Here is a 22693-nt window from a genome sequence, read left to right on the forward strand (position 1 = left end):
CGGGTGGGAGTCTGTGTGTTTTTGTGTACATGCCAATGGTTTCTTTCCATTACAGGAAAGTACAAAATAAGACGTTATATGAAATAACAGAGAAAGTTGCTGTGATAGGTTGATAGGTTCTGACAATGTCATGGACTAGGTGGAAAACAATGCAAATTATGAAATGCAACTAGCCAATTAGCCTTTAGGATTTAATACATCAATGATTTTGAGCTGAGATAGTTTAATTTTCTAAGATATACAATTTGGTCCAATATAAAATCTGGATCCAGAACCCCATCTCTATAGCTTGCCAACAAAATAGATTTTTGTTGTTTTTGCTGTCATTCAAAACTCAATCCAAGGTTTAGTCAATAGGCTTTATGCCCAGCTGCACTACTTCCTGAACTTTAGCCAGCTCCTTGTTTCCTGTCTGCCATTATTGGACAAACTGATTCATCCAAGTGTGTCTGATTATTGTTGTTGTGACTACTGAGGTCAGGCACACCTGGATTAGTCCGTTTGTCCAATAATGGCAGACAGGAAACAAGGAGCTGGCTGAAGTTCAGGAAGTAGTGCAGCTGGGCATAAAGCCTATTCTGTACTATAGGGATGCATCCTGACGATACCTCGTATACCTGATGAAGCTAAGCAAGGTCTTCAGGATTTAAATCAGGACGTTGCCCTTCGCAAACAAAATTGACCTGAAAAGGGCTGTCTCACCTGTCACATCAGACAGTAGTCTATGAACCAAATATTCGGTCTCCACAGAGAACAATAAAATTCAATTTGTAGCCACATCAGGAGGACACCCCTGCTAAAATTATATTCCTCTCTCCTAAGTACTGTACAGTATATGTGTGTGTCTGTTTGTGTTATATTCACATGACCCCCGTGAGGAATGTGGTGAGGTGTGTAACTTACGGTAAAGGGTGTGATGCAAGGCTCCAGAGCCCCTCCCAGAGCCCTCGGCCTATCAGAAGACAGTCTCAACAACTACTAAGAGCACTGGGTCTTATTCAGATGTGATGCCTTCAAGTGCACAAAAGTTTAGTCAATGTTTACATTTAAATGTTAACTCATTAAAATTCTGGAATCAATTAAATGTGAAGTATGTTGTGACTAAAATAATAAACTAATTAAAAACTCACATTTTAGTAAGGTATTTTACCTAGAATTGTACTTCACAATCTACCCGTGGCATTTTATCAAGTAACATCTTGAGGAATCACCATGCTTTACAGTTTTGAAAAAGTTCCCATCTAATAAGTCCCTTATCGGCTGCTTTTTCTTAATATTTAAATAATTTTTTAATGTAGAAGTTTTGCACTATTATGTTTACACAGTTTTCTCCAAACAACTACAGTACAAACATTCACAAAAATGCACTCAGATTAGGGGTGGGCGATAAATCTCCTGCGATTTTAATGCGTATCTTTCGTGATTGGTAAATCTCCATCAGCTGCCCCATATGGCAAAAAAATAATTTTCTCTGGCCAAAAATATATTTTAAATATATGCTAGATACATTTTGTAGATTGTTATGCTCAATTAAATATATTTTTGAATTTTAGAAATATATTTAGTTTTAACCTTCATATCAAAATGTATTTCAAGGGCAAGAAAATACATTTCTAATTTTACATATGGCAAAAATGTATTTGATAAATATTATATGCTAAATAAAGTGAATTTTATAAAGTATATATATTTTTTGAAGTTGAAAATCATTAATTTTAACCTTTTTAAAACTTTCATGTTAACAGGTTTTTCTTCCAATGCGAAGTGAACATATTTCCTTGGATCGAAATATATGGAGGGCTAAATATATATTTTTATTGCTTTAAAATGTATTTACTTTTATATATTTCAAAATATAAAAAATGGCCAAACAAATATTGGTGAAAAATATATTTTTGTAAACATATTCCAAAATATATTTCAGGCCATTTTTTGTATATTTTCAAATATATTTAAAATATATTTTTTCCATGAGGCTTTCAGATGGAGCGACATTTACTACACAGAGCTGTATTTTAGCGAAAAGCTCGGCAAAATCGCACAGGTTACATTATCGGAGGCAATTTGTCCACGATTATGAACGCGATTTTGCCTGGCTTCTCTGTGAAATACGGCTCTGTGTAGTAAATGCTTTCCATCTGAAAGCAGGTGACCCTAAAATTTTGAACAAAAGTATACTGTATGAAGAGCTGTGATGCAATACCCTGTAATGTTTTCTGGTAAAAAAAAATGTAGCAGACTCTTCCAACCAACCTGTATTTCTGAATGATCTGAGAGCCGGATTAAAGCAACACCAAAGAGTTTTTTTTACCTTCAAAAATAACGTTTCCAAAAAAGTTTCAGTGGTTCATCCACTCAAAACAGGGTGAATGGAACTTTCACATTCGCTTTGCAGCCCTCTATCGGCCAAAACCGCACTAAAGAAGTTTCCAACCGTCGGGTAGCGGTCCTGTAGTTCGAGTGAAAACTACAAAAACTTGCTTTACGGCAGACCTACAATCCAATCAGAGCCAGCTATGCTGCAGTATTTACAACAGTGGTTATGAACAATTACGCTTCTAACCTGTAGGGGGAGCAAAGAGCAATAAGTCTTTAGTGTTGCTTTAAGTGGATTTTAAGCTAAAGTATTTGATGAACGTATATGTGCTGAGAGCATCCGAGAGCAATATGTGCAGAGAGCTTCCGGTTAATATCATCATCTCATTTTTGACAGATATAGTGTTTTTTTTTTTTTTTGCATCCTCATAGTCTCAACCAGAAATGAATATAGAACATTTTAGACACCTTTCAATGTATAAATGAAATGTAAAAATATAAAAATATTGTGACTTATTGGTGTTAGTGGCTCATACATACCTGTGAATTGCAACGTGATCTCACGGAAATTCGTGTTATAGTCACACAAAATTTGATACATTTATTCGTGTACATGCCACGAAATTCAGCTTTTTCGTGCCTTGAGCACGAATGTCTTTTTCGTGACACTTGCACGAATTTCTATATGTAGTTTCTCATGTCCATGGCGCGACTTTCTTTTTCGTATCATTTTATGTGTTGTTATTCTTATTTGTTTTCTTACATTGTCGCTTGGGGTTGGGATGTACTTTTATGTATTGATTTCTACATGTTTTTCTTCCGCTTTTAAAACTATTCTCGCCTGGAGTTGGGGTTTGGATATCTAAAAATGTAACAAAGTAATTCTAACCCCAACCCCGAGCGACAATGGTAAGAAAATACGGAAAAAAACTGAGAAAATGATACATAAAATGAAACAAAAAAGAAAGTCATGCAACGCACACAAAAACTATTTATAAGAAATTCGTGCAAGTGTCACGAAAAGGACATTTGTGCTCAAGGCACGAAATAAAACTGAATTTCGTGTCATAGACACAAATTAATTGATCAAATTTTGCGTGACTATAACACGACTTTCTGTGAGATCAGTCTGGCGAATCCAGGTGGTGATCAAAGTAATAAAAGTCTGTACATTTATACAGAGGAATTCTGGGTAAAAATCATTATTTTGTGTACCCAAACGTTCTAACGTTATATAACACTGCAGGTTTGGAGGGTATCCTCATTTTTGTTTCTGTAGAAAAACAGATGGTTAGACTCCCATGAAAGTGGGACAGGCCAGATATAGACAACAGCAGTCTATCATCAACAACCCACTGCTGAAGCGACACACAATCTCACAGTTTGGGATTAAAATAACATTGAAACTGCCAACAGAACCGTATAAGAGGAAATACTGAAAGACATGTGTTTTCAACACCCTCAGAGTTGACTGAAAACGACTGGCACAAAATCACAGTTATCCATTGGCAAGCAGAATCCCTAGCATTAAGCACTACACGTGTAAGTATTTATAACATTACATTTTATTTATATAAATGATGCAAGTAGACTAAGCGAGATATGCAGTATGTCCGAAGCCTTGCATCACATTATGATTTATGTGCTAAGATGAAACACTTGTGAATACTGCAGCTGGGACTGCCGTGATGATATAACACAAAAAAGATATTTGCTTAAGCACCACATGTTGAGCATCATTGATCTAATGCATCAGACAAATACGTTAAACAAACCATGCAACATAAACCATAAGATTTTGAATTTGAAGGAAGGTGTTTTATTTCATATAATTCACAAGGCATTGAGCCCCAGCAGGTCATTAAGAACAAGTACCAAATACTCTCTATTCACATTCTGAAACGTGTCAAGAAAACAAATTACAACACAACACATGATACAGAACTTCTCTCAAGAGGGGGCAACTTATCCTAAAATGCATTTTAGACAGCATTTCGTTTGGCATAGTAAATCTAAATGAAGAGTGTGCCAATAAGAGGTGTTTTTATTAAAATTCTTCTTGTTTGTTCACTTTGTTATAAATTCAGAGGAAATCTGTTGTGCCATGTGAGGTAAGCAGCAACACCGGCATTTATCAACCACATCCATACTTTCAATACAATTCTCTAGACTAAATTTCACAATATGGCAGATCTGCACAGCTACATTTCAAGAGCGTCTCACCCACGTTCAGGCTAAACGTACATTTTGAATTTCAGTTAATGCATTTATAAGAGCTGATTATCGACCTCAGTCGAGTGCAGCGTTTCTGCTGGGTCAAGCACATGAGAGAAACGAAGCTCTCACCAATTCAGACTACAGGACTCGTTCTGTTTCTAAGCCAAACTATGAACAGATATTCACTTTAAACATTACATCTGACCCGAGGGACGAACGCTTAATCATAATTGCTTTCACATCTCTATTAAAGGAACTTAAAGGGACACTCCACTTTTTTGAAAATATGCTCATTTTCCAGCTCCTCCAGAGCCAAACACTCGACCCTCACCGTCTTGGAATCCATTCAGCCGATCGACGGGTCTGGCAATAATGCTGAGTTTACACCAAACGCGCCCCGGGCGCCAAAATCGCGTCCACCGCGCCCAGCTCGCCGCCCGAACACTTTGAATGCATTCGCGCGTGTAGAGCGGAGTGGACGCGCGGAAAAAGCAAGCATTTGACGCGCGTCTGCACATTGACTCAACATTGAAATCACTCGCGCTTCACGCCCCCACCGCGGTTGGTGTAAACGCAGCATAACACTTTAAGCATAGCTTAGCATAATCCATTAAATTTTATTATGCTGGGTTTACATCAGCCGCGGTAGAGTCGTCAAGCGCGAGTGATTTCAATGTTAAGTCAATGTAAAGACGCGTTGACGCGCATATGAAGGTCTCGCCGCGTGGATGAGTTGTTTGCCACGTCTAGTTCGCGCAAATTGAGCGTATGGCGTGGTACGTGCTGTACGCGCGGATGGTGCTTTTTGTGCATTTTGCATTTGACGCGAATTTGCGGCTGACGCCTGAGTTGAAACATTTTTTAAACTAAGACATTCGCGCTGCATTAACCAATCAGGAGCCTGCTTGGTGCTGTGGCGGCAGCCCCGCTCGGAGTCACTCATTCAGCATGAATTCGGCTTGATATTGTCCATGAGCAGTCACCCGGAGCTATACGACACAAGTTCTTATTTTTATAGAGACAGGAATAAAAAGGACCTCGCTTGGAAGAGTGTCGGTGAGTACACTGGGCAACCTGGTAAGTTGTAAATACACATTTCACTTATGAGTAGTCACGTGACGTTTATCGACCCGCACCGTTTATTTTCCCCCTATAGTAAGGTGACCAAACACAAAATGGCAACTCTCTCGACAAATGCACAACCAACATCAGCCATCCCGCAAACAGACAACCGCACAGCACCTGCACCTCCCAGAAGAAGCGGCAAACTATTCAAACTGTTCAAGCGGCAAACCAGGCGCAGCAGACGCGACCCCGGCACCCGAAACGTGGTTGGTGTGAACGAAGGATTTTATTGCTTCAACATGGCTGCAGCAGGCGCAATGATACCAAGCACCGCCCGAAAATAGTCCCTTTGGTAACTTTCAATAGCAGGGGACTACTTTCAGTTGCTGCGCAACATCATTGCTCCCGCCGCAGACATGTTACGGCAGCAAAGTCCTTGATTATTACACTAGAATGAGAGTATAGTTCCTAGCCATATCTGCTTAGAAAATCGCAACTTTAAATTTTCCGTCTGTCTTAGTACACGATGTAACTACAGAAAAGTCCATTTTAAATAGGAAAAATATTGAAACTCTTTGGTTATTTTTAGCGCGATGCTAATGGTCTAATCAGATTCAATGGATTATGCTAAGCTATGCTACAAGTGGTAGCGCCAGACCCGGAGATCAGCTGAATGGACTCCAAAACGGCAAAAATCGAATGTTCAACTCTAGGGGAGCCGGAAAACGAGCACACCCTCAAAAAAAGTGGAGTGTGCCTTCAAGGGGTAAAGAAATACGAAACATATACCTGTATCACATATTTCCCCAAATTACCATTAACTTTAATTTATAATAAAATTACCAAAATGATACAATCCATGTAAATGTATCATGTAAACGAGAAGACGGACGCTATTTCGCTGCTGTTGTTATTTGCATCACTGAATAGGTTTGTGGATTTCCTCACAGGTTTCATGATGTGTTGATTCATTTGGGTCAAAAAGAATTGATTCAGAAAGAGACGCTGGGTCTAACATAACATGACGGATGTCAACCATATCCACTAGTACTAGTCTGCACCTGTAGAACGGACATGAATTGATCATTGCTTCACAAAAGATAACATCTTTTAGACAACTGAACTTATTTACAATCAAACATGGCTTGGAGACTCAGTGATATGTTTACATATGATACACGAGTCCTTTGTAAAGACTCCAGTGTTAAAGGCCAGGACGTCACCTGGGTCTAGTTGCATTAAAAGTCATGCACTGTTTAGAATTTGCTTCCTTCCTGTACCTGCATGGAATGTCAACCATTATTAAGATATGCACTTAAAGGGGTATTTACCTCTCGTCATTGCCTATAGGTAAGCATGTGTATGTCTTAAATGTAAGAGAGCATCCATTATCTGCTTATCAAACTGTTCGACTCCATGTCAATGGTGTGGCATCCAATCACAGATCTCAGAGTGTTGCTGTATCTCCGAGAGCTTCATCAGCTATCCCTGATGTCTCTTGAGGCAGGTTTTGGAACCTGAGAGCATTTGGTTACGGCCCAAATCTTGACGATGAGCTTGTGGTCTGCTTTGGATTCATCTGTGGGGTGGATTCAGAGAAGCACTTACCGTAACACATACCTGATCTTAAACCTCCAGTACATCCTGCTAATTTGCAAAACCTGCCTGAGAACAGCGTGCACACCCAAGCGATATGCATCTGTTATTTTACCAAAATAAAAAATCACATCTCTGATTTTTCCACATTCACAGACAAACAAATAAACACACACGTGGGCATATTTTCCTGGGGTCGAGGCACAAGTTTAGACCGTTCTGTCCAGGATGCCACTTGTTAGGATAGAGAATCATCCATCGTCCATAATCTTTTGGACGCCTCTAACACCGGTCATCCTCATCCGTGTCACTAAGAAGCTCACAGCCTGACGTTCCCGACGTGGCTTGTGCTAATCGTTTCCGTAAATGTCCGTTAGGCACCTGCCAAGTGTGACGTAATTGTGGGGCGGAGCTTATGGCATCGGCGCGGCCCAGGCTGGTTGCAACGGCAGCTTCGAAAGTAAGAGTCTCCTCGATTCCGCTGGAGTCCGGACTGTTAACGTCCTCCTGCAGTGGCAGGTACGGCTCCGAGATGTACCGGTGCGGGGTGGAGTGGGAGATGGCGGTGCTTTGACCGATCCCGGAAGGCTCCTCCCCTTCCTCCTTGGGCCGGGCCAGGGAACCGCCCACTACTGGTGCTGCTTGGGCTCGACACACCAAAGGAGAATAGGAGATGTGAGGCCGAGGCCGAGAAGGCGTTTGCGGGAGTTGCCGGCGCCCACGAGGAGTCCCTGATTCAGAGGTGGAGGGAATTGGGCTGACCGAACTATTTCCCTATAGAAGAAATAAAGTAAAGGATTGTGGATATATAGAGAGAAGGGAAAAAGAGCAATGAGGCGATGAAAATATGGAGAAAGTGAAATGAAATCCAGTGGGAATGATGGAGCCAATACAGAAGTGATTTAAACTGCAATTCATCGACTGGCCACTAGAGGCTGGCACCAAAAGGGAGTCAATTCCCAAAGGACCCAATTGTTAAAATGCCCAACTTTACAGCAGAAAATAATATGTTTACAGCCTGGTACAAAAAGTGATTTTGGTCTATATAGCTAATTCATGACCACTGTGTGGGGGTGAACTCATATGTTTAAATTATATTAAGCCTTAAAGTGCTGCATAATTAAGGGCGTGGTCACTTGAGTGACGGGTGAACTGCCACTGCTGTCACTACCGTCAAGCCATGCGGGGGTGGTTTCAGCAACAGCTTCACCCACGTCCCGCCTCTTTATCCATTTTTGGTTATCTGCGAGTGATGCGCGGCCAAGATCGCAACGCCAGGCTCTGCCAACTATTGGCTTCATAAAAGCTCTTCACAAACTTATGTGTGACATTACGGACACTATGAATGAAATACAATCAGAAGCAGAAAATGTGACTTGTGAATGAACTCAGTGGCACAATGTCAGGGCGTCTGTTTATGCGTGTTTGTGTCCTCACCTGTCTATGTGACATATGTTTCCTGCTCTCACTAGGTGATCGCGAGTGCCGTCTCTCCTGTGACTGGCTCCTTTCCTCTGAGTTACAACGTGAGACATCTGGAGACAGCAGATGTCTCCTCTCTTTAGATCGTCCCCTCTCCTTGTCCACCGGCTCCCGCAGGTTTGACCTGATAGCTGATACGTGTACAAACATACACATTAACAGATAAATGTGCATGCAAAGACAATAAAGACAAACAAGATCAAAACAGTGTAGAACGCACATGGTCAACAATGCATATTCATACATATGCGTTTTTTGAGACCTTTCGAAATAAAACAAACCTACACTTACTGTACAGTGCATTTAAGCTATACAATTTATTAGTAGGTTATCCTTGGAAATTGAACATACAACCTGAACATTTTTGGGTTACACTTTACATGAAGGGGTGTTCACAAGACTGACACGACACCTTCATAATCATGACATGACATATGTCATGAAGATGAAGGAGATTTTATGCACATTTATGACAACTGTCATAAAGTGTCATTTGTTCAATTATGTCATTTTTACTGCAAAGATGACATTGTTTAAAATGTTTTTGTTATGACAACTTGAGATAATCCAATACATGAAGGTTCCAAAATGCAATAAATCCATTTTGACTGTTAATGGCTTACATTTCTTTCCCGTCACAGAAAACCATCACAGGTTTATCAATGCAATTAAAGTATTATTTTGTTTTTGTTTTGTTTGTTGATCACGAAGTACAAAGTAGATGAGGAAAACTAGGACTCCATGTACTCAACGCATCGCCATTGTTTGTTTACATTGCATGGAATGGTGCGCTGTAATTTGTGGAGCGGATTTATTGCATTCTGTAGAAAAGGAAGAGTGGCGTTTATTGCGTTTTGTGAAAAAGGGTAGAAAAGATGACAGAATAACACGGCGGATATTGGATTTTGCGTAAAATTAAGAATTTACTTTTAAATACTGACTTATAATACTGATTTTGGCAGTAATTAATTTTTTTAAAATGGCGTTTATCGCGTTTTGGAACCAAACTCTTCACATCATAACTTGTCATAAATCTGTCATAAACATAATAATTATCAAACTTAAGAAACTACCTAGCTTTATGGGTTAACATTACATTAAACTGTCATTTAAATGTCATTAAGTGTTAATACTATGTCAAATAATTTTAAATACCTTAAAGGAATAGTCTACTCATTTTCAATATTAAAATATGTTATTACCTTAACTAAGAACTGTTGAATCATCCCTCTATCATCTGTGTGTGTGCACGTAAGCGCTGGAGCACGCTGCGACGCTACGATAGCATTTAGCTTAGCCCCATTCATTCAATGGTACCATTTAGAGATAAAGTTAGAAGTGACCAAACACATCAACGTTTTTCCTATTTAAGACGAGTAGTTATACGAGCAAGTTTGGTGGTACAAAATAAAACATAGCACTTTTCTAAGCGGATTTAAAAGAGTAACTATATTTTATGGCGTAATAGCATTTTTGGGAGTACTTCGACTCGCCTGAAAAGTCCGCTCCCCTTCTCACTCTCATAATGGGAGAGGGAGGGTGTTACTGCGCAGAGTCGAAGTACTCCCAAAAGTGCTATTACGCCATAAAATATAGTTACTCTTTTAAATCCGCTTAGAAAAGTGCTATGTTTTATTTTGTACCACCAAACTTGCTCGTATAACTACTCGTCTTAAATAGGAAAAACGTTGATGTGTTTGGTCACTTGTAACTTTATCTCTAAATGGTACCATTGAATGAATGGGGCTAAGCTAAATGCTATCGTAGCGTCGCAGCGCGCTCCAGCGCTTGCGTGCACGCACACGGATGGTGGAGGGGTGATTCAGCAGTTCTTGGTTGAGGTGGTGACATATTTTAATGTTGAAAATGAGTAGACTATTCCTTTAACAAAATGCAACAAACACATCAAAAGATTATACTTAACTTTATGTACGTGCACAATACATAAAAACCTGACAACTAACAGAACTTGTTCTTTCTCACACAGAGGGTTCGTAAATTTTCTGACATTGAAGAAAACCCCCCCAAACAAAACATTTAATTAATTAATGTAATTAACTTTGCAGCGATATGGACTCAACGCTGCATCGTTTAACCCATTATTGTACTGTTATAATTTAATTTTAGGTAAGTCGGTCTCCAAATGCAATAACATATAATTTTATCAATTTTAATTGTTATTATTGAATGATTGATTTTATTTGTTAAACACATGGAGGAAACTTAAAAAACATTATGAACTGAAGAATATTTATGAAGTTGTTATAAAACTATTTGAGAGTATTAACACTTAATGACATTTTAGTGACTAATTATATTTCTATTACTGTAGTTGAGGTCAAGAAAAATATTAATGACGCTGTTATAAAACTATATGACAGATTATTAACACTTAATGTTATTATAATGACAAATTATATTTGTATCACAGGTAAAGAGTGGTCAGTTATATTGTCTTGGTAATATTAAGTTGTCATGACAAGTTATAATGTACTGGTTAATGTCAAGTTGTCATAACAAAGAAATCTCAAACAATGTCATCTTTACATTAAAAATGAATGAATGACACTTAATGACAGTTGTCATAAATGTGCATAAAATCTCCTTCATGTTCACAGCACGTGTCATGTCATGATTATGAATGTGTCATGTCAGTCTGAACACCCACCCCATTAAGTAACGTGTTGCCTCTTTTTGTTTAATTGCTGTAGAAATGTTTCGAATGAACACTTCAATGGTTACCTCTGAAGCTTCGTTGCCTGGGTCTCTCTAGTCGATCAGGGCTCACGCGCTCCAACGAGAACTCTGCCTGCCATTCACCATTCACACATTGATCGCCGATGGTGGAGAACGAGCGCTTCATCAGTTTGTTCTCTAAAGACACCTGCTGTACAAGAGCAAAATACACAAACATGCAGAGAATGACTAAAAAAAGGAAGCAAACAGATGCACACAACAACAGTGTGAGATTTGCTCTTTTTCTCTCTGAAAATGTACATAGTGATATGAATATAATGTCAATTGTTTGTTCCAGCTCGATTCAAAATCTAAAAAAAATCTACCACCTCTTCATACTCCCTGTTGGAGCAACCAGGCCATACCAGCCTACTTTAATTTATGCTAGTTTGTCTCCACAAGCCACAACCATTATTTTTTACATGACCCATTTTACACCCACCAGACACTATGCAAAACCAGCCACTTTTTATCCAAAAAGATTAATAATTTTAATTCCATCTATTGTAATCATCACAAACCACATCTTCCACTTGCACCAATAACAACACTAATGCTAGAATAACTGTAACGTATCACAGGCAGTCGTACCTGTGGCTCTATTGCCAGCCGAGGCATGGAAGAGGCTCGGATAGAGACGCCTCTCCCTGGTACCTGCAGAGGATCAGACTGCATGCTGGTGGGGACCAACACTTTGTGCTCTGGCACCTACGCAGTCAGAGAGAGAAAAGTGGGGAGGAGGGAGAGACATTCAGTCCTTATGTGCAATGTTATTTAGAGACTCTATCGGTGTGTATCGTCACACTCTTAAAAAGAACGTTTTTTTTATCTAAGCTACTTCTTTCGTTTGATTCTGTTGTGCTTTGTCTTGCAGTTTTTTAATGCATCCTGTGTACGCCTCCTATAGCCATTACACAAGAAAAAGAATACAGCCTTGGAAATACTAACTCAACATAAAAACATTTGGTGGTGTATAGTGCAGTACAAAAAGCGAATGAAAAAGCCAAGGTTAGAAAGAAAGAGACACGAGGAGGAGAATGAAAAAGAAGCGAAGAAACCCGAAAAGGAGCACAAAAAACATTCGAGCTTATCCTTGCTCACTCATAATAGGCCTGGACTTTAGCTTGACCCGGCAGTGTGACCTCGATTAATATACGCTTCAAAAAATGGTTGTGAACTAGGAAGTGATTGACTTTTAATCAATCAAGACGCAATGAGTGGGAATGATCCAATCAGAGGATAAATTTGGGATTAGGAACCAATCGATTAATGCTGGCAAGTCATTTCTAATTAGGGTGACTAGACCTACTATTACAATCAGCACACTCCTTGATGTGTGTCTCTCTTGACACACAAATGCTACTGCTTATTTAAATTGTTGTTATACAGTATGGCCCATTACAACTTTAAGTTTCTTCCTGACCTGTAACACTAATTTTAATTTTAAAGGGTACCCATTTCATTGCTAAAAACAACGTTATTTTGTGTATTTGGTATAATACAATGTGTTCGCGTGGTTTATGGTTAAAAAACACATTATTTTCCACATACCGTACATTTTTGTAGCTCCTGATATTCCTGTCTTCCTGAAACGAACAGATTTGAAAAGCTCTCTGTTCCCGATTGGCCAGCTAATCTGTACGTTGTGATTGGTCTGAATAGCTCTGACGTCACCCGGAAATTTGACGCTCCTTACCATGTTTTAAAGATTTGCTCACAATGCAATGCTAACAGGAGTTAACTTACAGGCTGTGAGTCTGAAGCGGGAGGAATTATGATAATGTCGATCTTGTCTACATCACCAATCCGAGGAAGTAAACTGTTGCCTACAATCTGTGTGTTTGTTGTAGTCCAAAAAAAGAGATTTAGGTTGGAGGAAATGGGCAATTTTATTATTATTTCTTCTATGTTTTCCTACACTGCAAAAAATCATTTTAAAGAAAAAAAATCTTTGTATTTTTGTCTTGTTTTCAGTAAAAATATCTTTAAAAAAAAGTAAATTAAAATCCTTTTTCTTGATGACCAAAACGACTCAAGAAAATAAGTCTAGTTTTTAGTCCAGAAATATCAAATTTAAGTGATTTTGTGCATCAAACAAGCAAAAAAATCTGCCAATGGGGTAAGCAAATTTTTCTTGAATTTAGTGTTTAAGAAAAATGTTCAAGATTTTTTTGCTTACCCCATTGTTTTGCTTGTTTTATGGAAATCAGGTGTTGCGCCTGTGTGCCTAGGGATGGGAATTGATAAGAATTTAACGATTCCGATTCCATTATCGATGTTGCTTATCGATCCGATTCCTTATCGATTCTCATTGGGTGAGGGAATACGCACAAATGTGTATGTTTGTATTAACTCGCTTTGATATCTGTTCAGAAGACACAGAACAGAGTATAAACACATTATGTGTAGCAACCTCAGAACAAACTTAAAAGTAGGTGAGCTACTTCTTAAAGTAAAGTCCAGGGGCCTATAGCCTATAGTGCAGTGTTTCTCAACCAGTAATAATGTGACAGGACTAGGAATTAATTAAACAGAACTAGACTGACATAAAACATGCAACTTTTGGTCATGCATGCATTTGTTATTTTATTTTGAAAAGACATGATGCTGGACAAAATACAACAAATACAGCAAATTAACCTACCGAAAAGTAGAGGAATCTACTGTGGCAAACAGATGCAAATACCACATTTTTCACTGCTCGGCAGAGGTGGACACTACTTGTGTATTTTAGTTGCATTTTCCAAGCATCTGTGCTTTATCAGAGTGTTGTCTTGGAAAATATTTACTTTACTAAAAAATTTTCACTACATTCTAAAGCATAGAATCATACTGTGTATTCCTTTTATATTACATATTAAAATTTATTTAATACATAATTACATAAAAATGTGTACTTTTACTTTTCTTGAGTAAAAGTACAAAACATTACTAGATGTTTAATGTACTTAAATATTAAATAAACCAGAAACTTGAAATTATGAAATGTAGTGGATTTAAAATGATGATAATATTAATATGCTTTAATAATAGTGTATCAAACGCGACAGTCCTACAACGCGACCGTATTGTCGTATTTTCGTGTCAAATATAAGTTATTGATTCAACTGTTTCAGTGTTTCACGAAGCCTCGCTCTGCCCACCACTAATTATAACCAAACTTTGGATAGTTCTGCCTCGATGCAATGTTTGCTGCGTTCTAAACCAAAACAACACAGCGCGTGTGTGACGTCAAGACACATTTGCAACGAACGAGCAGAACCGATAAGCGGAATCGTTAAGCAGGCATGCTAAAGATTCAAAGGAATCAATTCACTGGGCACCGGTTCTTAAGAAGAAGTTAGTAAATAACCCCCAGATATAACCACTCCCATCTGAGCTTTTTTGGAATAGTGCTCTCTCGCTAAATTGCCCTGTTTAGTAAATCTGACCCTTAATCTTTAATGTTTAGTCAATTAAAGTCAGTACCTTGTAAATCAGTTCAAGTTCAACATTGCTAATGTGATATTCAGACCCTGTTACCCTGTTTTATGAATTATTCATTACCTGCCATGCATGGGTCCAACTTCACATACTGTACTGTTTTAGAATTTTAAACAAATGTGACCCTGGAGCACAAAACCTCTTAAGTCGCACAGGTATATTTGTAGCAATAGCCAACAATACATTGTATGGGTCAAAATTATAGATATTTATTTTATGCCTAAATCATTAGGATGTTCCATGAAGATATTTTGTACATTTCTGGAACAATAACATATACAATAATCTGGTTTGTGGTTCAGGGTCATAAATGTGCATTTGTTTGTACATCAGGTATTTCATGCACATATGTAAACAAAACATAAAGAAAAACCACAACAAAACACCTTAAAGGGGACATATCATGAAAATCTGACTTTTTCTATGTTTAAGTGCTATAATTGGGTCCCCAGTGCTTCTATCAACCTAGAAAATGTGAAAAAGAACAACCCAGTTACCACCAGTAACTTAGTTGTGGTAAACCATTCTCTGCAAGCATGTAAAAAATTGGCTCTTCTTGTCATGTCAGATGGGGATAATACCGCCCCTAAATCTGCTCTATCCAACCACGGCACTGCCATTTAGAACAGAGACCAGCTCATTTGCATTTAAAAGGGCACACCAAAAGTGGCAATTTTAACATGTTATAATAAATTATCTATATTGTATTTTGAGCTAGAACTTCACATACGTACTCTGGGGACACCAAAGATTTATTTGACATCTTAAAAAAACTCTTGTGAAATGTCCCCTTTAAGGCCAATACTTATTTGTGTATTCACCTACCGCGCTATGAAGAAGATAATGGTTCTGGTATTCCTCTCTTTCCTCCATGTTGTCTTGGGCTACAGGCTGCATGAAGAAATCTTGTGGTGAGATGGGACTCAGTGCCACAAAGCCACCTCTGGTGCTGAGGAGACCACAGAGAACTAGTCAATATTCTGTGTGCGTGAAGACCAAATGACAAATAATTTAAGGGGGGTATGTGCTAACAGAGCCAAGTTTTAGATAAGTTTCAAAATTACAGAGCAGATCCAGCACTGTGGGACAGAAACGGTAAAGCTTTGGCACTGCAGAGAATGTCCTGCGGCAGGGACGACGCATCCATGCGTTGGAACATCGGTGCGTGTTTCTATGAGACAACATTAAATGGTCAGTGACTCTCCACAATGAAAGAAATGAAGACTTGAGCACTTTAGTGCAGGACAAGAACCACTTACTTCATTTTAAGAGAATAAATTAAATCTATACCTGTTCCTCAAGCTGTTGACGGAGCTTCTTAGCTTTGTTTTGCTTGTAATAATCCATGATCATCATGGCTGCGTAGATCTTCCCAATGGTCATATCACTGGCTGAAAGAAAGTTTTGTTTACTTTTATCAAATTCAACATTTTGCACATCACAATAAGCGGATATACATAAGGAGACATGTTTCTCTCTTTTTTAAAAGAAAAGTCACTTTAGAGCTCACCCTTGTTGATGGGTACAAGCAGGTCAAGACTTTTTTGGGAGAGGTGTGGCCATATAACACTGATCTCCTTCTGCAACTCTACGTCCATCTGCCCCCTGTCATCTCCCCCTGCCACACAACAAACATAATGTCATTAACATCTCGTACAAACCCAAGTACACTTAATCAGATCTGGGAATGCGCGGTGATGCTGACCTCGAGCGATTTTAATGTCCAGAGCGGTGCGTATTAGCGCCATCAGAGTGGAGGTGAAGTGGACGGTCATTTCATCATCCACTGGCATGTTCATCAACACCAACCGCTACGAGAGTTTCACCACGGAGACGAGAACAGACATATAAAATACAGATGTCGTATGTCTTGTTTGAGCAAAACTAAGTGCACCTTTCTGGTAAGCATATAATGTATGTTTTGGCTTCTTTATCTTTAAACATTTTCTAAATGTGTCTTTTAAAGGTCCATCCATTTAATAATGGTGGATTTCAAGTGTTAGTAGACCATAATCAAAGATTGTATTTCAGGGTTGTTTAATAATTAAATAAAAGACACACTTAAGAGGTCTTGAGGTACCATGGGAAATGTTCACCAGAAAAATGCATCAATAATGTAAGAACTTCTGACTGGGACCCATAACACAGTTTACCTTGATGCACCAGTCACAACAGTATCAATAATGCACGAACCAAGAAATCAGAAACACACAAACTCATGCACACGGATGAAACATACTGTATATCACACAGAGATAGAGTTAAGATGAGATCAGTGTTGTGAAGATTTTAAAGTAACATATGAAGAGTTTGGTTCCAAAGCACGATAAATCCATTTTGACTAATTTCGGTAAAAACGTGTTTTCTATACCAAGAAAGTGAAAAAATGAAAACCACTATTTTCTGTTACAAACTTTCACATAGCATCTTTAGGTTATAATAACGTTAAAAAAATAAAATCCATAATTTGAATTTCAAAGATTTATTATAAAAACTTTTCTCAGTTTTTTTTCTGCAAAATGCTATAAATCTATTGAATCAATATATAAATATGCATTCATCTTTGCCATGTTATATTCATTTAGTTGACTAGTGGTATACACTGATTAAAAAATAAACATTAATGGCATTAATCAAAACACTTACTTTGTCATATTAAGAACACTGTCATTGCTGCTGTTATTCTTGGGACGTCGTTGCTGAACTTTTTTGACAGCGATCAGCTGTAAAATGTTTTGTTCCTGCTCGATTTTCGTTGACTTCGAGTAAAATAAAGTTTTTCATAAGATCACCTGGGGTCAATGTGTTAGCATGACAGAAGCTGTCGTGTGAGAGCAGCTGTCGTTTTTCCGTCGCCCGAGTGCCTCTTGCGTAAATAATTCAATTTTGATGGCTTATGTTTCTTTCTCGCCACAGAAAACCACCACAGGTTTATCAATGCCATCAAAAGTATTATTTTGGTTTTGTTTGTTTGTTGATCACAAAGTACAGAGTAGATGAGGAAAAGTAGGAAATAGGAAAACTATTGCGTTCTGCAGAGAAGGAGGACTGGCGTTTATACCTTTTTGGGAAAAAAGTAAGAAAAGATGACAGAAAAACACGGCGGATATCGAATTTACTTTTTTACCTTTAAATTTTGACCTTATACAATACTGATTTTGGTGGTAACTATTTAAAAAAAAAAAGGCGTTTATCACGTCTTGGAACCAAACTCTTCATATATATGAGGAGTTCACAAAAGCTGCTAAACGCCACCTCCGTCAAAAATGAGATAATGATATTACCGAATGGTCTCGGCACGTAGTATATGTCTAACAAATACCTTCAATTCAAATCCGCTTAATCTCAGCCTCAGGCCATTCAAAAATACTGTTTTGTCAGCGGAACCCACCCATGTCAATTTTTCAGGAAATTGCACGGAAGATGAATTGGACGGAGTACTTAGTAATCTTTAGTGACTTTACTACTGTTTACTATGTGTTGTCCAAAGAAGTGGATTTTTTTAGAAGTTGGCCATGCACTTGGAGGGCTTTGCAGCGAAAGACAGTAAAATTTATTAAACACCAATGAAGTGACAATTGTGAAAATAAGGCATTTCAATTACTGACTAATAACGTTTCCGTTGCCTCTAAAGTGAAATTGCTTAACCTAAACATAAGAGCTTGATAAAAACTGCTTATTACCAGTGTTGGGAGTAACGCATTACAAAATATAATATATTACAGTAATATATTTGTTTTTGCTGTAACGCAGTAATATAACGCATTACTGATAAAAAATTAGTAATATTTTACTCGTTACAGTCTTAGTAACGAGCACGTTACAACAATGCATTTCAAAAATAGACCGTGTTATTTTTATTTTTGACCAATGCGCGCGACCAGCATCCAAACAGGAAAAAGCTGCGGGTAAAATAACGTTCATATTTCAGTTTCCGGGTGCATGTATGCGCATGTTCATTTTTACTTTCATTTTGTATTTGAACTGCGATTTGGAAGCGGTGCACGTCAAATATATAGCCGCGTTTCTTAAAAAGAGTCGAATCTGGGAAGTCCGCGGCTGTACAAACATTGACTAAAGTGGTCGCAATCAGGTCCGGTAGTGCCGCACACACATATTCTGCGAGTGAGAGCACTTAGTAAAAGCAACAGAAAGTTTCTATCGGTCTCCTTTGCTGCTTGAACCTCAGAAGTAAAGAGACTTTTAAAAAGCTTGCCAGTAAAATCCATACCAACAGCACCAATGACAAGGTAAGCTAACGTTGCTATGTTTACAGTCCATATACATAATAGATTGCTAGGCTATTCCTATATTTATTACAAACAGCAACCTAAACTACAATGTAACATTAGTGTAGACTTAAACATGGTTATCTAAATAGAACATTTAAACATCACTGTTTAAAGTTTTTACCAGCCTTTGTATGGGAACCTATATTCACTGTTTGGCAAAAAGCAGTGTTCCTCTGTTTGTCTGTGTTTTATTAAGCAATTATATGTCAGCCTACATGTAATCCTTATATTGGACTGAAATGAGCTGTATTCCTTGAGGCCTGATCCTCCAATAGCACTTTTTGATAAGTTCTGTCAACCCAGTGCATACCAGGTTTGTGCTGTGAATCTTAATTAAAAGTGAATTAAAGAAAAGAAATGAAAAGAGGTTGCGTGGCTTGCCATGTTATTAACCTAAAGGTTGCATTATAGTGGGCTCTAGCTCTATTGTGTTTGGTATGTGTACCATAATTTACCAGACTTTTACCAGATCATTTGTCTATATTTATGATTCTGACAGTGATTGTTACTGTATTTTGCCATAAGTCTTCACTGTGCATATTCAAAGCTCGAGGGTCAACACATAACTAGATTTATAAGTAGCAATAAACTACATTTTCACATTATAATGCCAAGTCATACTTCTGTTATTTTGATGAAAGTAACTCAAAAGTAACGCAAAAGTAGTGTAACTCATTACAGTTCAGAGACAGTAATATTGTAATGTAACTAATTACTTTCAAATGACAGTAATTTGTAATATATAATGTATTACACTTTGGAAGTAACTTTCCCAACACTGCTTATTACAAGAAAACACGTCAGATGCATTTAGAGGCTTTTGGATCTGAACTCCTCATATTGTTACTGGCATATGTAGAAACAGTTGACAACAAACACAGAATAACATCACTGATAATCTACGAAAATTAATACAACTGCTTCACATGACACTAATGACTAGTAACTATTGCCCACCTGAGATGTCAGTAATGCAACCATAATTCTTTTGTTTTAGACCTTCTATTTTTTTCCAGGTTTCAAAAATGAGTCAATGCAAAATGCAATACATCTAAATAATGTACTACATATCTCAAAAATAAACACTAACAATTGAACATTAAAAAAGCTAAGTAAGCAAAGTAACTTAGTAAGTAAAGTTTACAGTGAGACATCCAACTCACATGAGTCCCTTGCAAACAAGCAGACTTTATGTAAACTGTAATACTGCAGACTACCTTATACGCCACTTTGGAGGGGCATTTCTTGCCCAGGCCGAGCGGCGGTGACATGCAGGTCAGCATCTCGTACATATCAGTGTAATGAATACGACCACTGGGAGAGGGGGGCAGTCACCAGAGGGCAATGGGATCAAGAGGAGGAAGAATAGGGCACGAGAGGAAGAACAGAAAGGATAAAGGGAGAAGGAAGACATTTTAATGTGTTTCCTATATAAGATAAGAGAAAAATAACTGTTAAAAGGGAAAATTAAATTAGTTTAAATAAAGAGGTGGAGCCAGGTGGAGGGCTTTCTATGCAGCACTGGCATAGAAGATGCTAAGGAGAGAAAATATTACAACAGCCAAAGATCTGATGAGTCAAGCAAGTGGATCTGAGGATTTGAATGGCCGTATTAAACATGACTCTATGTTGTTTTCATACAATACATGAAGTCAGCTTTAGAAATTAACAGGGGTATTTTAAAGCGATAAAAATAATTGAATGATCCATAATGTGGGTGTAAAAGTGCCCTGTATTGAATTAATTTTTTTTATCTATTCTAGACATTATCCATCTCCTTATTCAGATGGATAATTTAATTTAATGAACTTGTTAAATTAAAGCATTTATCATAAAAGGAACACTAAACGTTATGTTTAGCAAATCACCCTAAGTTGCAGACAACCAACGCAAATAGGTGTTTTTATATATGGTAAACAAATTACACCCCTTAAATTCACAACAGGTGGTAAATAGTGCCCATTAACTCATTCCCTGCCAGCCATTTTTTTAAAAGTGCCCGCCAGCATTTTTTGTGATTTTTACAAAATGCCTTCCAGGAAAATTTTCTTCTAAAAATATATAAACATACAAATATATCAAATGAAAGAAAAGAACCTCTGCTTTCAAACAAACAATAAACAAACTAACAAAACGAGAAAAAACTTTTCATCCTATCTATATTTTTTCTTTGCTTATAAACTCTTAAATATGGATATTTTTCTTTAAAAATACATTATTTTTTAGAAAAAAGCTTAAATAATTGCACTTTTGTGAAGGAATTTTATTAGAGATCAGATTCAGAACGATTATCAAAACATACACAGAGTTTAAAATGAGTAAATAACGTTTTGGCTTCAGTTTTTGCATAAATTGGGTAAGTGCTAGTGGATAATAGCAGATTAACATAAAATTTCATCAGGAACATTTTTTATGCCAACGTTTTATCTTAAAGGAATAGTCTACTCATTTTCAATATTAAAATATGTTATTACCTTAAATAAGAATTGTTGATACATCCCTCTATCATCTGTGTGCGTGCACATAAGCACTGGAGCGCGCTGCGACGCTTCGATAGCATTTAGCTTAGCCCCATTCATTCAATGGTACCATTTAGAGATAAAGTTAGAAATGACCAAACACATCAACGTTTTTCCTATTTAAGACGAGAAGTTATACGAGCAAGTTTGGTGGTACAAAATAAAACGTAGCGCTTTTCTAAGCGGATTTAAAAGAGGACCTATATTCTATGGCGCAATAGCACTTTTGGGAGTACTTCGACTCGGCGCAGTAACACCCTCCCTCTCCCATTATGAGAGGGAGAAGGGGAGCGGACTTTTCAGGCGAGTCGAAGCACTTCCAAAAGTGCAATTACGCCATAAAATATAGTTCCTCTTTTAAATCTGCTTAGAAAAGCGCTACGTTTTATTTTGTACCACCAAACTTGCTTGTATAACTACTCGTCTTAAATAGGAAAAACGTTGATGTGTTTGGTCACTTCTAACTTTAACTCTAAATTAAGGTGACCAGATTTTTTAAACGAAAACCGGGGACATTTCCTAGTTAAATCATTAAATCATTATTATCATTAAAATCTAATTTGTTGTTATCTATGAATTAAAAAATGGGGACAAAATGTTTTTTTTTAAGTTTTCGTTTTTTATTGTTGTAGGTTCATACTTAATAGTATTTTTGTCTTATTTTCAGCACAAATATCTAAAAAATCTCAAAACAAGATGCACCTCCTTGATAAGCAAAATCCCCCAAGAAAAATCTAGCCTTAAGACAAAAATATATATAAATTTAAGTATATTTGTGCTTAAAACATGCAAAAAATATTTTCCTTGAATTAAGTAGTGGTAGATTTTTTGCTTGTTTTAGGCACAAATTTGATATTTTTGGTCTAAAAATTAGACTTATATTCCTAGGTCATTTTGCCCATCAAGAAAATGCATCTTGACTTAAGAATTTTTTTGTATTTGTACTGAAAACAAGAGAAAAATACTAATATAAAAAGGCATTTGTTT

At 37.5% G+C, this 22693-nt stretch overlaps 1 protein-coding gene across 8 annotated transcripts in view; it reads right to left on the reverse strand.

Annotated features, from left to right (window-relative positions):
• Nucleotides 1-5110: 5110 nt before the first annotated feature.
• cacna1ea (calcium channel, voltage-dependent, R type, alpha 1E subunit a) overlaps nt 5111-22693 on the reverse strand; it is a 185371-nt gene continuing 167788 nt past the window's right edge. For 4 of the 8 annotated variants that reach the window (XM_073868045.1, XM_073868043.1, XM_073868040.1 and 1 more), the window contains 10 exons: nt 20405-20501; nt 16601-16706; nt 16406-16513; nt 16186-16286; nt 15960-16066; nt 15721-15844; nt 12004-12120; nt 11419-11563; nt 8632-8807; nt 5111-7968 (listed from right to left, as the gene is read on the reverse strand). In XM_073868045.1, the coding sequence (XP_073724146.1) occupies nt 7477-7968; nt 8632-8807; nt 11419-11563; nt 12004-12120; nt 15721-15844; nt 15960-16066; nt 16186-16286; nt 16406-16513; nt 16601-16706; nt 20405-20501 (1573 nt within the window). In that variant the 3' untranslated portion in view covers nt 5111-7476. The remainder of the gene's footprint in view (nt 7969-8631; nt 8808-11418; nt 11564-12003; nt 12121-15720; nt 15845-15959; nt 16067-16185; nt 16287-16405; nt 16514-16600; nt 16707-20404; nt 20502-22693) is intronic. The other 4 variants (XM_073868048.1, XM_073868042.1, XM_073868041.1 and 1 more) reach the window with 2 other exon arrangements.

Source organism: Misgurnus anguillicaudatus, chromosome 5 (assembly GCF_027580225.2).
Source record: "Misgurnus anguillicaudatus chromosome 5, ASM2758022v2, whole genome shotgun sequence".
Classification (NCBI taxonomy): Eukaryota; Metazoa; Chordata; class Actinopteri; order Cypriniformes; family Cobitidae; genus Misgurnus; species Misgurnus anguillicaudatus.